Raw genomic sequence first — 15,008 nt, 5'->3', positions numbered from 1 at the left:
GTAAAAGGTGATACTCAAGTACCTAAGTATGGACGGACTCTCAGACCCTCTGGTACTCGGTGACAAGCGGCACAGCTGTCGCCTGTGATCAAGGGTTCCAAGTTGTCCTGCACTTAGGTAGGTAATCCCTGCTAGAGAAAGCTGTCACGTGGATGGCTAAAGAACGATCCCGCTCAATCGCATCCATCACGTCGCAGTCTATTCTTCTCCATCAACATCCTTTCGGACTCCTCAATAACACCGCAAAGCGTGTTTGTTCGTGGACATCTTCCTTGCGATTTCACATTTGCAATTTTGATTGCTGCGGAAGGCCGTCGGGATCTGTCAATCTACTTGGCGCACTTTGTGTTCACAAACCAGCCAGCTCGGTACCGCTCTCCTGCAAGCCGGAATGCCTCCTCGTAAGTCACACACCTCTGTATTTCTTCAGTTTCTTTATATTATACGTCGCTGAAGCTCTGCCAAGTCAAGATCATGGCTGGCATAGCTTCAATCTTAGGCATTGGCTCATCGCGTACACGTACAGAAATTTACGACGAAGAGGCCTCGGATTACATCAGTGATGCTGAGGAAGATCCAGCACCCGAGCCCGTCAAGGTGAAGCAAGAAAAGAGAGGCAAGACCAAGACAAGGATCGAGGAGCCAGAGCCCGAAGAGTCGCTGATGGTTGAATCTGAGAACGCGGAGGAAGATGAAGATGAAGAAATTGGTGAAGATGAGTACGTGGCTATATACTTTGTTGAGGCTGGGCTGATGGGTTTGCGTATAGATACGTCGTAGAGAAGATCACCAGTCATGCCATAGACGAAGTAAGTAAACATCGTCGCTTGACCCAGCGTACTATTTACTAATCTGCACACAGTCCGGTGTTCTGAGATTCCAGGTTAAATGGGAGGGATACGACAATAAGGAGGACCGAACATGGGAACCCGAAGACAACTTGTTGTGCCTATTCCCGTTCGACCAGCACGGCTTGACTGACATTCTTGCGCAGAGAGACCGCGGAAAAGATGGTGAACGAGTACCTCGCATCAGTCGGAGGCAGAGATCAAATCTTCACCCAATGGGAGGAGAAAAAGGCGGAGCTTGCTGAACCAAAGAAAGGAAAGAAACGTGGCCGAGCTAGTTCCGGCGTCGACACACCTACAAACGGCTCAAAGAGAGGTCGGAAGCCAAAATACGAGCACCCACTTGATACCACACCACCAGCCAGCGCATCGCGCGCAGAGTTCCAACCCCCGACTGGAAACTGGGAGAATGAGGTAGGGGCTATCGATGCATTCGAGGGTACTGATGGCAAACCTATGGTCTTTATTACTTGGAAGACAGGTCAAAAGTCACAACATCCTCTTGCCCAAGTTTATAAGCGATGCCCACAAAAGGTACATCAAGATCCTCAAAGTTAGTTCCGCTGATGCTAACGTGCACCTAACCCAGATGCTCCAATTCTACGAACGCCATCTGTAAGTTCTTCCAAATACCTTACTATACTGCCAGCGCTAACTCCCTCCAGAGTATTCAAAAGAAACGACCCCGAACCCAAGCAAGAATACGACGAAGCATAGACATCACCCTATCTATGCAACCGCCCCCCATTCGTTGTACACAAGTAACCAGCCCTTGCACATTCAAATCCCTCCTACCTACCTACCTATCTACCTGCACACTGCCGACCTCTCCGATGTTATGATACACACCTTCTGAACTTGAGCTTTGGGACACACGGCGTTGGATGGCAATGGGTGATATCTATGAAGCTCACGTTGAGTTTGGGGTTGACTGAATGCGATATGTATCATAAGAGCAAGTAAAAAGAAAAAGCAAGAAGAGGTTTCTTAGCTAGTTAATTGAGAACTTCTGACCGATTTGACATAACCGCAACTTGCTTTGCTATTCTGCTTCCATAATTGAAGGGCTACGAATGCTACTAGATAGAGTTACAGCACGCCGTCTGCCTAGGTATGTGCCGTAACAAACCTGGCATTCACACACTCATACCCAAGACCAATGTCCGTCAGCTATCTAGACTCACTTACTCTACCCCAACATACACCACAGACAAGAGGGAATTTTGATTTTGATTTAGGATCACTCACGAGTACTAGATAGGCAAGAAAGCTTTTAATACAACCCCACGCAAATGCATATGAACCATCGTCCTTTCATCCATCCATCCATCCCTCAATCAATCAACCAGAATCACAACCCGCTCTCCGCAAGAAAGAAGCAGAAAAAGAACGAAGACCAAAAAAGCTGCTCTCTTTATATCGCCAGGCACATTCTCTATCTACCTTAATCCCAGTTTCCGTTCCCGTTCGCCGTAGTGGCCGCGGTTCCATATCTGCCGTTCGCGCCACGGTTTCCGCCTCCGTTATTGTTGTTGTTGGAGCCGTCCTGCACGGCTTTCAGGATCAGTTGTCGGGCTTTCTCGACGCCTTCTGCGCTGCCGATGATTTCGATGGGTTGGTTGGCGGCTTGGTCGCGGGGGACGGTGATCTTGCAGCCAGTTGCCTTACGGATGCTGTTCACCTTGCTTCCGCCTTGGCCAATGACGTATCGGTATGTTGAGGGGTCTGGGAGGGTGAGGTGGCCCATTGTGTCGTTCTTGGACGCTTGTTCGATGGCTGCTGCTAGAAGGGTCTTGGCCTTTGCAATGCCTTCGGGAGAACCTCTGAATACCCATGGGATCTCGCCATCGTCGTTGGAGCCGGAGAGGCTGGTGGTCTTGAATTGATGGGCATCTGTCACATCTTCGTCGGTGATCAATGGCATGTCGCTAGCTAGAACCCAGGCAGGTGCTTCAGCAGATGGTCTCGGTGGGAGTTTAGCACCAGCGTGATCAACTGTGACCTGATGATCGTTGCGGAGCTTGCGGAAGAATTGGCCATTGTCTGAGACGGAATGATGGACTTTTCGGGGAACTTGGACAGTCTCTCCTGCCTGTTCCTTGGTGATATCGATAATATGTGCTTTGGCGGCCTCAACATCCTTTGGCTGACCTGTGATCTTGATACCAGACTGTTCACTTCCTTGTCTGGGAATATCGATTGCGACCTTGAATTTGGCCTCGAGGTCCTTCTTCGTCTCTCCTCCACGGCCGATGAGCGAGCGGTGCTTGTCTGTTGGCACGTCAATGGTTTCCGTAGTTTGGCTTTCACGATCGATGACAATCTGCTGCATAGCAGCGATGATCTTGTCCACGAGATCTTCCTTGCCACTGACTTTGATGGTGTTTCCATCAGCATCAGCTTTGGGGAACTGAACAGTCTTGGCAAGCTCTCGCTTGTCATCCGAACCTCCTGCATTACCCACGATGTCACGAAGAGCAGACCCTGCGTGAAGTTAGTAAGCCATAAAGATGTAGCGCGAGTGAAAACTAACCTCCTGCACCAATGAGTGCTCTGTGGTGCTTCTTGTCAACCTCAACGCTCTTTACCACGGTCGAGTCGTACACGGCTCTCTTCTCATCGATCATCTTCTTGGCTTGCTGAGCTTGAGCCTTAGTACCCTTGATCGAGATCTCAATGCGAGCAGATGGATCTTGATCCTTAGCAGCCTTGGGAATGTCGATTCTTGCACCGCTGACTTGTCTGATCTCATCCATTCCACTACCTCGCTGTCCAATCAAGGACGGAATCTGACTGGCTTGGACCGAAATCTTCTCTTCGTGAGAGTTGTCCTTGTAGTATTGCAAAAGGGACAAGATCTCTTCCCGGGCTTCATCAGCACCCTTCTTAGGTCCTTTTACGATGACCTCGTCAGGTGCTTGATCACGTCTACCACCCTTCACACTAGCAGCATCGGCACTCGATTGGTCGTCTCGGACAGGTTTGGCAGATCTTGGGAAGTGGATCTGAACCTTGTACTTGGTTTGAAGTCTGTTGATCAAAGCACCTTGAGCTCCAATCAGTTCGCTATGGAACTTGGGGTCGACCTTGAGCGTGTATGTAGTCTCATCGGCCCACTGTCTCGCAAGAGTCTGAATGTGGTGCTTGCAAGCTTCGGCCTTTGCCTTTGGTCCCTTGAGCTCTACTTGACCTTCGTTGACGTTGATTTCGACATCAAACTTGTCGCGGAGTTCACGGATGTGGCTGCCACCCTTTCCGATAAGTTGGTTGGCATGCTTTTGAGGGAAATCGAAGGCTGGCAAGACAAAGCCGCGCTCCTTCTCATCCGCAATTGCAGCTTCCACGAAGGCATTGACCTTAGCAGCAAGAGACTCAACAGCTGGAGCAGGACCGCGAAGTGTGACCAGAGTTCCGGCAGCACTGACTCGGACCGGAATCTCATCCTCGGCACGGCTGGCTTGCTCTTCTTTGATGAACTTCTTTAGCTTGTCATGGTGACTACTTACATTAGCGTGACCAAAACATCTTAAAGATACAACTTACACTCTAGGAACATCGATTGTGGTGCTGATGATCTCAGCTTGCTTGCTGATGATGTCTAGAATTCGAGTACGAGCGTCGGCAAGTCCTTGCTTGAAAGCAGATTTTTCTTGAGCCGTTGGTAAAGTCCGAGGAATTTCATAGCCAGTCTCAGCACTGCTTGGTCCCTCGAAAACAAGGAGAACGGGTGCGCCAGCTGGAGATCCATCCGGAATAACAATGTGTACACCGTGTTGCTGTCTAACCTCTGGGCTGATAGTTCGTCGGAGATGTGCGTGGAAGAATGGATCAACGTCAAGAGGAGCCATTCGCTCCTTGGGGTGCGCACGGAAGATTTCCTTCATCGAGTCCTTGGCTCTCTTGTTGTTTAGGCCGCTTTGTGACAGAATCTCGTATGTGATCTCTCCGTCTTCATCAACTGAGGTGACAATGTAAGCCTCGTGAGCTTTCTCCATTCTCTCAATCTCTTGCCGTTCCTTGAGATACTGAGCAAAGTTCCGTGCCACAACAGGGGGAAGCGAGAAGGAGAAGTCAGAGTTGCTGACAGCACTAGCTCTTTCTTCAGCAAAATCAATTCCTGCTGCCAAGCTAGCAGCTGGGCCTACGATAGTAACTTCATCGGTAGATGCATTAGGAGGCATGATGAGGGCACATTGTGTTTGAGCCAGGAAATCTTGTGGTGTCATGCCACGGTTGCCAACAACGAAATCACGTTGACCCCGCGAAAGAGAGAACTGGCGCATTGCAAGCTCAGTGCGCAGTTGCTCAGCTAATCTTTCAATCTCTGCGCGAGCCGCATGAACTGCGAGACGATCGCCATTCAAACTGATGTGGTTGTCGCCGCCTGCTGGGACGAACACGGGGGGTTGTCCTGCAGTTGCGGCGTCTGAAGACTGGGGTAACCATTGGCTGTGTGGGGGTATCTCGATTCGAACTTTATGCGAATCCTCAAGATCGCTTGCTGACCGCGAAATAAAGGGGTAAAATTCGGCAGGTATGGTTCGGAGCTTGGTGTTGACATTTGCACTTCGCTCGTTGGCAATGCTCTCAATGGCCTTCTTGGCCAGTAATACGGACATTGGGTTGCCCTCAACAACAATATCAATATCATCGTCCTCGTCAGCCGGCTCGTCGTCCATCTTCGGCATTTGTATGCGTGCACCAGTTGACTCTTGTAAAGACTTGATCATGGATCCACCCTTTCCAATGATATGAGCTCTCGCAGAGCGTGGGATGGCAACCTTAACTGAGGACTATTCCATTGTTAATGCAGCTTCTCCACGAAGAAAGTTGGATACGAACCTTAACTCCAATTTGTTGTCCTAAATCTCGGATTGCCTGTTGCTTCAGGGGTTCCTTCGCATTGCTAGTCTCCCTGAACTCTAGAACACCACCAGCTCCTTGAGTCATAGTCAAGTTTGTTCTTAACTTCTTGTTTATATCCTTCAGGATGTCTGACAGGGGCTTCTTCATTTGCGTCCTTGGAAGGACCTCGTGCTTCTGCAGAACGAGAAGTGGAGCCTGAATTTGGCTTGCCAGAGATTGTGGTGCGCCCCTGCTCAATGGTGGTGTAGGAGCATCAGATGTTGGAGTCGAAGCACCAGTGGTGGGTGTGCCATTGGATCTTCCATTGACTTGAACTGGGCCTTTGCCCCAAGATTTGTTAAAAGAGGGGGCTGCTGCAGGCTTAGAGCCTCCCAACCCAGGGAACAACTCTGAGGATTGGGTATCGAGGACAGGTCGCTTGTCTTTCGATGTGGGCTCCTCTGCCTTTCGCTTTCCTGCTGCTTTGGCCGATGGTGTAGCGGCCCATGTGGGCGCAACGGCAGCATCATCAACTGATTCGAGGGTTGTCTTCTCGCTTTGTGGATGCGGCTTTCCATTCAACTCGGACTCGTCCGGGACTTCCTCAACAGTAGGATTGTGAGCTTCGTGATGCGCCGGAGCTCCAGAGTCTGTGCCATTGACGCCATTTTGCGCCGTAGATGTAGTAGAAGCCATGATTTCCAATGGCCTTTATGAATGATCTCGAGGTCGTATGTTTTATGTGCAGGGTGGGAGTTTAGGGGAATGTGTGCAAAGACACCCAAAAGCGAGGATAACTATATGCGATTGGGCTGTCAGCATTGGGTTCGCAGATCAACCTGAGCAACAGCAAGGTCGGCTTGAATACATACCTAGAAGGCAGACGATAGGCGGGTGAATTGCAAAATCCAATTAGCCCGGGACGTAAGTGACGTTTTAAGGCCACGAAGACGAATTCAAAAGCACAGTTCCTATTCCCTAAGAAATTGCATAAGGGGCAGGGTAACAAGTGCTAAAAAGAAAGACCAAGGGACGCAGACAAGATGGAGGGATTAAGTAGGAGGCCGTCAAACGGGTCTGGACTGTGGTGATGGAATTGTGTGTGGTGAGGAACACTGGGCAACTTTCTAGAAGTATCAAGGAGCTTTCAAGGTGGAGAATATTAGACGAGGCCGCGAAAGTAGCGTTAACGCCTTGTGAGGCACCAACTCTGGAGGTTGAATAGGAGATTTTTCTTTCTTTTGAGGACGGATTAAAATTAAACAATTGGACTTGGAAGTATTGTCGAATTTTGTGTCTGATGGTGAATCGTCCCCAGCAGTTCGTTCAGCAGCTACCTGTCTGTGAAGGGCGATGATGGCAAGGATGTCGGTCCACGTGACCTGTCAGAACTGGACCTGACTGTCTCTAAAGTTTGTGCCCACTTCATTGCCAAGGAGTGAATTGTAAGGATATCAAGTTAGGTAGCGAGAAAATAGGGGTCGACGTTAAGCGGCAAGTGTTGCACGGTAGATGCTGTTATGGTATCTCTCTATTCTTCCCCTCGAGTTCTCAGCCGACTTTATACAAGCATCCCCTAAGTTACAGCAAGACTCACTTACATTTCAAGTATGACATTGTCTCCATCAGCTTTTATCAATCGAGTACTCGAGTCGAGCATCTAAATAATTTTCACAAATATATGTAGTCGTCGGACTTACAGCTCCCTGGACTTACTTGTGTAATTATTGAAGGTATATCAGGTAGCGGGATAATTAATATTCAAGCTATTCCGCACAAATGCACACAAATTCAATATATAGCAACGTGAATATGTCCAACTCCTCAACATGACAGGTCGACAATAGATAAGTGGTCAAGATACCCTCACTTGAAAAAGTCTTGTGTCATCGACGAGAACAGTGGAAAGAAAACCACGGCATAGTATACTTTTATAGTGTAGCTTAGCATCCCGAAAAAATGCAGCCGGCACTCACTTCCCGATTTTAGCCCTCATTCTCGTCGAGAGACTGGGCCGAGCAGAAATGTAGGCGGATTTTCATACTCGTCCATTGCACAGACGACTTTCTAGCATTCTCGGAACAGGTTGCTTTGAGCCCCGGAAGTGAGTCGATCCTAATCTCTGGAAAACTTTCGTGCTATCGTGCTGCATGGAATATCGTTGTTCTATGCTCGACATCTATTTCGGGGACACGAGCTGTGCGTGCGGATGGTGCCGTCATCGAAACAAAGTCTATTAGTCGAACTAAATCCTTCTTGAAGTGAACGGATGTTTCATGGCCATGATGTCTTTGCTTGAGAGCTTGGTCTAGGACATTTAAATTTTTAACTTTCGAGGAAAAAGGGAATGGTCCTGCGGGTTACAGACCGCCGTTGCTATCAAATAGGGCTGCTGAGTGGAAGCAACGTGTCAAGTGGCTGAAGAACAGACGAAAGCCGGCGCAATTCCCGACTTGGTCGTCGACGGGACTCGATGATGGACAAATGGGAGGAGGTTGGTGCTACAGCGTGAATTGAAAAAGCTCGAGTCGATAACGAGGTGCATACGAATGCTGTGTCCCCAATGTAGGTACAGTAAATCTTTCAGCCATCCCTCCATGCTGTGCAGCAGCCCACGTTTAGAAGGATCCGAGAATTAACACCCTTGGTGACACCCTCAACAAGCAATTGCGGTGTAAATTTCGTATTGAGTCTCAAATATGGTTGGGTTGGAACAGCGCAAACGAATGCGACCAATCTTGGATGCGCATTCCAGATCGAGAATGGAATCAAGGGTATCAAATGCTAAATCGGTGGAGTATGCAGTATACCTTGACTGGCCTTCATGCAGCAAGCGTTCGAGATATTCGGTAGCAGTACTTGTTGAGTTGTTATTGGAGAAGCGCGGGCAGACTTGCATCAATGACTTTGCCAACAAGCTGTGATCAGAAGCGCAGTGCATCTTCGGTTGGATTCAGAACAGTTCCAACGGTTGTACCGGTACTTATGCAGCCCAGCAGCTGCAGAAAGCCTGCCTGCAAGTGAAGTCATGATATACGGGTTCTATCGTCGTACCAAGCCAGCTCAGATGCAGAACTTGAGACAGCCATCTACCTCAGATACATGGAGGAGCCGATGAAATTTCTTGCTTGTCTCATCCCAAGATTAATCTTGCGGTAGGCCAGCAGAATAATGGCCGAGCTCGTTACCAATCGTCTTTCGTCTTACTTACTCGGAAGAGTCGAAGCTTACTTTTGCAAGAAAAGTAAATTCAAATGTAGACAGCATGGTGTAATCGTACAGGTACTATTAGCCGCGAGGTCGTTGTCGAGGACGACCGGGACCAGGAAGATGGCATTTGGACGATTGTGGAGAAGATTTGCCCCTTCCAGCAACCGCAATAGACCAGTTGCAAGATCCAGCCAATACCGGCAGACTGAACTCGTCCTGGTATGGCATGGCAGTGCTTTTGCGCAGTCGAGGAAATATTGGAGCTCCGGGGGAAGACGACGCGTAGCAGGTCAACCTGTCTTCCCTGCTAGAAGAAAAAAATCTACCAGGAGAAGTGTATCCAGCCAGAGGAGACCCATAGTTCTTTCTAATGTACTCATGATGCTGTCCAACCTCGCCCTGCCATGACTTAGACCGTTTGCACTGCTCTCCAACCTTCTACTCACCCTTCTAGCTTTCTCTTAGATCTCTCTAGCTCCTTTACCGTACAGTACAGTATCATCTGTAGTGGTCCTCCGTGATCGATAGCAATTCGGCTGTGCTGCACTGCACTGTGGTGTGTTGTACTGTACTGTAGCGTCCTTTACGGAATACTGTACTGCTGGCGAATGCATCCAGCGGAAACCCATTCCTGCCCGGTGCGTCTACTAGACCTTGTCTCTTGCTCTGGCATCTGATGGTCTGCTTTCTGCTGCACAGTTAGTAAGTTGTCCTCCTCGTCCCATACCAAACCTCGAGCTCAAAGTCAATTGCTGGCTGTCCTTCCTGTCCTGTCGTCCTGTCGTCCTATCCAGTCCTGTCCTGGTCTCTGGTGAATGAATTCTCCCGGTTCAGACCACAGCCGCCGCCGATTGAGAGACCAGACAAGTACGAGGCCGTGATTGGCGCGAAACGCAGCAGGACCAAGACCAAGACCAAGACCGGGTCCTCAAACGAAAGGCTCGAGAGTCTGAGTGTGCCGTCCTTACCCAACCCCAAAAATAATGGACGGAGCATCTGCATACTCGAATTCGAACTCGACCGCTTCCTCCCCCTACAAACATACCTCTCGAAAGTTGACCAAGAAGCCAAAAGCTGGGAGCGTTGCTGCTGCTGCCACGCAAGCGACGCCGCTCTCTGATGTTCACGTTCGCGGCAACGACCGACAATCTCTGCTGCGAAGCCAAACGAGTTCCTCAAGCCTCCGCCGAGCTCCCTCTGAAGCAACCCCTCCTACCCACAACTCCTCCTCCAGAACGCAACCCCCATACACTCATTCTCGAAGAATTACTTCCCCCAACCCCGGCGCATACACTTCCTCGACTTCCTCCATCGATCGCATCTCGGGTCCGTCACCGGTCCTCGCGAACGTCGATCAAGGTGGGGTGGTTTATCCAAACACAACGCGTCTTACCCTCACGGATCAATCCTCCCAAGAGCTCATCGGTGCACCTTTCGATGGCTCTGGCATTTTAAATCATATTGATTCAACAAAGGCCACCAACTACCAGAATTCTCTACGAAAGCCTCCTCCGCCTGCCGCAATCAATACCGAACAGATCGGAATGAGCCCCCCTCTGCGACAATCTGCCAGCTTCTCAGCAGGCGATAAGATGGCCGAGAAGACCACATCGCGATCCAGCGATGGAAACTCATCGGGAAAGCGCTATTCCGACGAGACAAAGGATCCCAAGACCGGTATGCTGCGAAAGAAGAGTGGTTTCTCGGGCATCATGTCCAATATCCTGGGAACACCTCGTACACCAAAGATATCTGCCCCAGAGAATCCGGTCCATGTAACTCATGTTGGCTACGATAATGAGACGGGTCAATTCACTGTAAGTCGCGCGCCCGATTGAACCAAGACGCGTTTGCTGATCAAACTAGGGACTTCCTCAAGAATGGGCACGTATGCTTGAGCAGGCTGGTATTACAAAGAAGGAACAAGACGAGCAAGATCAGGGCTTGCTGCGAAATGTAGTAGACTTCTACAAGGAGAACGCCGAAGGAGGAGATGATCAGATCTGGGAGAAGTTTCCACAGGCCCGTACGCCAGACCTTCGAATTGGTACATCGACTCCAGGACCTCTTTCGCCCGCATTGCTGAACACTCCAAACTATTCGACCCTCACGAGCCCTCCTGCAAGCCCCCGATTTCCCGCAAACCATGAGACTAGCTTTGAGAATCCTCGCTCGCCACCACCGGTTCCACGTCCTGGTCAGTCACCAATGCTGAACCAGTACAAGGATACAAATGGTATGGTCCCAACTCGTCCCGCCCCTAGACCTCCAGTTGCATACCCAACTCGGGCTGCACCCCCTCCTCCCCAGGGCAAAGACTCTGGTATCGATATGCCTCGTCAATCGGAGGACTTGCCGGCACTGGCCTACATCCCCCCACAACAAGATACAGCTGGTATGCTGCCAGAGGAGCATCGTTCCCGCTCCAATTCAAGAGCCAACGGTGTGTCTGGGCCATACAGCAACACGCTCGTCCAAGTCTCGTCTCCTCAAGCAACATATCAACAACAAATGGTACAGCAGCAACAAGCACAAGCCATGCAAATCGGACGTGCGCCAAGCAAGAAGGTGAATGGTGTTGAGAATGATGAAGTTAACATGAACAATCAGCAAGTTCGTGTTCGACAACAAGAAGCTCGTCCACGTCCTCGTCAGAGACCTGCACCCGGTACTGATATTGTCGCCCGATTGACCCGCATTTGCAGCCAAGGTGATCCCCGCCAAATATATTGCAATTTGGTAAAGATTGGTCAAGGTGCTTCCGGTGGTGTATATACGGGTCATGAGAAGGATAACTCACGACTTGTCGCCATCAAGCAGATGAACCTTGAACAACAGCCAAAGAAGGAGTTGATCATCAATGAAATCATCGTAATGAAGGAGAGTCGTCATCCCAACATCGTAAACTTCATCGACAGCTTTCTCATCCAAGGAGAGTTGTGGGTTATCATGGAGTATATGGAGGGTGGCAGCTTGACCGATGTGGTGACGTTCAACATCATGAGCGAGGGGCAAATTGCTGCTGTCTGTCGCGAGACTCTGCAGGGACTGCAACATCTCCATAGCAAGGGCGTTATTCATCGTGACATCAAGTCGGATAATATCCTGTTGTCCAATGATGGCAATATCAAGCTCAGTAAGTTGTCCAAACACGTGCGTTTCGAAGGAGAGCGGAGGACTAACTTTGTTTGCAGCTGATTTCGGATTCTGCGCTCAGATCAACGAGCACCAGTCCAAGAGATCCACGATGGTCGGAACCCCATATTGGATGGCACCAGAGGTCGTAACACGTAAGGAATACGGTCGAAAGGTTGACGTCTGGTCTCTTGGAATCATGGCAATTGAGATGATTGAGGGCGAGCCTCCATACCTCACCGAGTCGCCTCTGCGTGCCTTGTACCTCATTGCGACCAATGGTACTCCAGTCGTAAAGGAACCCCAAAATCTAACGGAGGTATTCCAAGACTTCTTGTCGTTTGCGTTGAAGGTCGATCCTGAGAAGCGCGCAAGCGCATATGACCTGCTGAGAGTAAGTCTCCGCTTTAAATCGTAGGAAAACGAAACTGACACGTCTGCAGCATGAATTCATGAAGAAGTGCACACCTCTCTCCGAATTGGCACCGCTTGTCCGCTCTGCTCGCACTGCTCGTGCTGCTGAGAAGCTCGGCAAGCCCAACTTCCACGGATGAACAACCATCTCCCCTTGTAAGAGTCACGTAAAAAGCTACCATCTTCTCCTCGGGAAGACGCATAATCACGCAAGCAAACAGTTTCCTCCTTGATTTTCCACAACAACCTGTTTCTCTGTTTATTAGGCGGTCCGCCATCATCGAAAAAAGCACACACAACTATAAAACAAAGTCACGTACAGAAACGTGATTTTACATCTCGCGAAAGAAAGCATAGGCGTTCAGGCAAAGGGCTCTGGTTTTGTTCGACGACATTTGGCACGGCGTTCACGGATGGCTCATAACTACATTGGGCCTCTTTTCTTTCTACCTCTCTACTTTCTCAATTGTACAGCTCCTATGAGAAGAAGAGATGATGAGAGAGATACAGCGGCCAAGTTCTTCATTTCTCCTCGACACAATAACTCGAACTTCCCCTTCTCTGGATTAGCGTGTTTGATTGGCAAATTTGGATGATCTCTCTTCCTTTTTTAGGGGGTCATGTGTCTGGGTATTAACAAACGAATGTGATGGATATGAAAGATTTGCATGCATGTGGTGGTGGTGGTGGTGGTCTGGGGATGACGAGATACACACAACAGAATTGGGGACGAGATAACGTTGGTGAGCGAGTGGTGAGAGAAGAGTGATTGAGTGGTGCGTGCGTGCTTGGTTGGAACGGGGGTTCTGTGCGATGCTGTCGTGATGTGAAGATGGGATATCAGGACATTGACAGTAGGATGGCATGGGCGTCGTTTCTTTCCTGATAAGGTAGAAGATCAATAAGATTTGTTCACCTGTCGAAATCTTGCTTGTTTGTTTGCTTGTGCGTGATTTCCTCTTGTGCTGGCTGGCTGGTCGTGGGAGGTGGGGCGAATTGGTGTGAGGGTCGTCGAAGGTGAGGAAGAATGGAAGGTATATTAAGATCTGTTTGCTAACTCCTAGTGATGGAAACCAGGCAATCATAGCACATTACAACCCCAGAAGCGTTCAGACCTGGAGGGTGATTCACAACCTCTGCTCTGGCATTCTAGGTTTGTCTTTCACACAAAATCCCAATTCATCTGATCCGTGATCTGTTTACTGGCCACATAGGGAAGGATGAGAAAAAAATGCAGTCACAGCACATTACAAGACCAGAGGCGTTCAGACGTGGAGGGAGATTAGGAATTGTTGATTGTGGAATTTTAGGTCTGACTTCCTCCAAGAATATATAGATGAATCTGCACATTGCAAGACCAAAAGCGTTTAGAACGGGAGGATAATTTAGAACTACAGATTCTAAGATTCTAAGTTTGTCTTCTTCCAGCAATGCAAATGATTTTGCTAACTTCTTTCATAGCTCAAGATCCATTCTACCTCTGGCCCCCAAACATTGCTAACGGTCAAAGAAAGGGTTTTTTCTTGAAGCTCGCACAAGGACGCCTATGTAATTTCCAGTACATAAAGCCTTCAGAGCATTTATTGGATCCATGGTCAATGATCCTTCACAATCCCAAGTGTGAATCTGACATCCAAGTAGTTTTCGAGTTCTTGACAGCAAACGTGAGCTTGACAACAGCTTCTCAGCTGAAAGAGATGCGGTAAGCAGAAGCCGATTGACTTGTAGAGTGTTGGTTGATAGAGGTGGTGGTGACGCGATTCTTGGGGGGGGAGGGGTATTTATAGACCGTTTTGGAGCGAAGCGTTCGAATGTGGTCAGTGACTAGGAGGAGGGGTCAGAGTGAATAGAGCCGCTTGCTGTGCCTGGGAGTAGTGAATATATATCTCGAAAGAAGCGGCTAGTGGTTTGGCGCTGGGTATATAAACGCTCGATCGATCTGTTCTTACTTCTTTTCAAACTGCAATTTCCGAGCACGATGGAATCCGACCGCAAGGATGTTTCTCGGGTTCGGGGCTTTGCTGTCTGTGGCCAGGCCCCCCTGGTAGCCCGGAGTTAAGTTGCTCTGCTCGATTTCGGTTGCGATATCAGTTGTCTTCGGTGTTGCCGTTGTGTTATAGTATGCTTGCTTTGTTGACAATTGGATGATAGTTGACAACAACCATTCCACACAAACACTTCAAAAGAAATAAAGCTAGACTACAAAGACAGAGATTTTAGAAGTTCTACAGCCCCGGGTGACTTTTGGATGTGACGAGCCGGGGTAAGGGAAGGAGAGGCCCGGCTCCAGAACCGTAAAGTGGGGTCTCCTGCTTGGTGTTATGGGACAGCTGAGGAGACAAGAAGGGGCGTTATATACGCACTAGCGTCGAGCTAGTAGTTTCGAGTTATGAGGAGGGCCTTGGAGTGAATGTTCTTGGGGAGTGGGTAGAGTGCGAGGATATCAATGTGGGGCGGAAACGAAGATTGACGATGGTATACAAAGTTGGTGCAAGAATGAGAAGTGACAATGATCATTCCCTATCCATACACCTCATAGGAGTAGAGCTGGAGAGT

General features: G+C 49.3%; 3 protein-coding genes across 3 annotated transcripts; 2 read left to right on the top strand and 1 right to left on the bottom strand.

Annotated features, from left to right (window-relative positions):
• Positions 1-198: 198 nt before the first annotated feature.
• On the top strand, positions 199-1,903 carry LY89DRAFT_623618 (uncharacterized protein). Its single transcript, XM_018211024.1, has 7 exons — positions 199-401; positions 527-719; positions 770-809; positions 863-945; positions 995-1,382; positions 1,438-1,463; positions 1,514-1,903. The coding sequence occupies exons 1-7, from the start codon at positions 392-394 to the stop codon at positions 1,563-1,565; spliced, it is 792 nt and encodes a 263-aa protein (XP_018066804.1). The 5' UTR covers positions 199-391; the 3' UTR covers positions 1,566-1,903.
• LY89DRAFT_785807 (uncharacterized protein) lies at positions 1,805-6,822 on the bottom strand. Its single transcript, XM_018222923.1, has 5 exons — positions 6,566-6,822; positions 5,691-6,490; positions 4,392-5,641; positions 3,382-4,346; positions 1,805-3,332 (listed from the first exon to the last, which is right to left on the bottom strand). Exons 2-5 carry the CDS (start codon positions 6,387-6,389, stop codon positions 2,293-2,295), a joined length of 3,954 nt encoding a protein of 1,317 aa, XP_018066803.1. The 5' UTR covers positions 6,390-6,490; positions 6,566-6,822; the 3' UTR covers positions 1,805-2,292.
• A 2,887-nt stretch (positions 6,823-9,709) lies between these two features.
• LY89DRAFT_207769 (Pkinase-domain-containing protein) lies at positions 9,710-12,805 on the top strand. The gene is made up of 4 exons (XM_018205834.1): positions 9,710-10,720; positions 10,770-12,039; positions 12,098-12,432; positions 12,482-12,805. The coding sequence occupies exons 1-4, from the start codon at positions 9,887-9,889 to the stop codon at positions 12,590-12,592; spliced, it is 2,550 nt and encodes an 849-aa protein (XP_018066802.1). The 5' UTR covers positions 9,710-9,886; the 3' UTR covers positions 12,593-12,805.
• Positions 12,806-15,008: the final 2,203 nt, after the last annotated feature.

Source organism: Mollisia scopiformis, assembly GCF_001500285.1.
Source record: "Mollisia scopiformis unplaced genomic scaffold LY89scaffold_21, whole genome shotgun sequence".
Lineage (NCBI taxonomy): Eukaryota > Fungi > Ascomycota > Leotiomycetes > Helotiales > Mollisiaceae > Mollisia > Mollisia scopiformis.
Note: the sequence above shows the minus strand (reverse complement) of the source record. Positions and strands in the feature narration are given on the sequence as shown.

Excerpts from the sequence above, each read along its gene's own strand:
- LY89DRAFT_623618 (XM_018211024.1), top strand. Across the intron at positions 810-862 it reads CCAGTCATGCCATAGACGAA|TCCGGTGTTCTGAGATTCCA; the intron begins GTAAGTAAACAT and ends ATCTGCACACAG. Across the intron at positions 1,464-1,513 it reads CAATTCTACGAACGCCATCT|AGTATTCAAAAGAAACGACC; the intron begins GTAAGTTCTTCC and ends AACTCCCTCCAG.
- LY89DRAFT_785807 (XM_018222923.1), bottom strand. The coding sequence starts at position 6,389 with ATGGCTTCTACTACATCTACGGCGCAAAATGGCGTCAATGGCACAGAC. Across the intron at positions 5,642-5,690 it reads GACAACAAATTGGAGTTAAG|TCCTCAGTTAAGGTTGCCAT; the intron begins GTTCGTATCCAA and ends ACAATGGAATAG. Across the intron at positions 4,347-4,391 it reads ACAATCGATGTTCCTAGAGT|TCACCATGACAAGCTAAAGA; the intron begins GTAAGTTGTATC and ends TAATGTAAGTAG.
- LY89DRAFT_207769 (XM_018205834.1), top strand. The coding sequence starts at position 9,887 with ATGGACGGAGCATCTGCATACTCGAATTCGAACTCGACCGCTTCCTCC. Across the intron at positions 10,721-10,769 it reads ATGAGACGGGTCAATTCACT|GGACTTCCTCAAGAATGGGC; the intron begins GTAAGTCGCGCG and ends TGATCAAACTAG. Across the intron at positions 12,433-12,481 it reads GCGCATATGACCTGCTGAGA|CATGAATTCATGAAGAAGTG; the intron begins GTAAGTCTCCGC and ends ACACGTCTGCAG.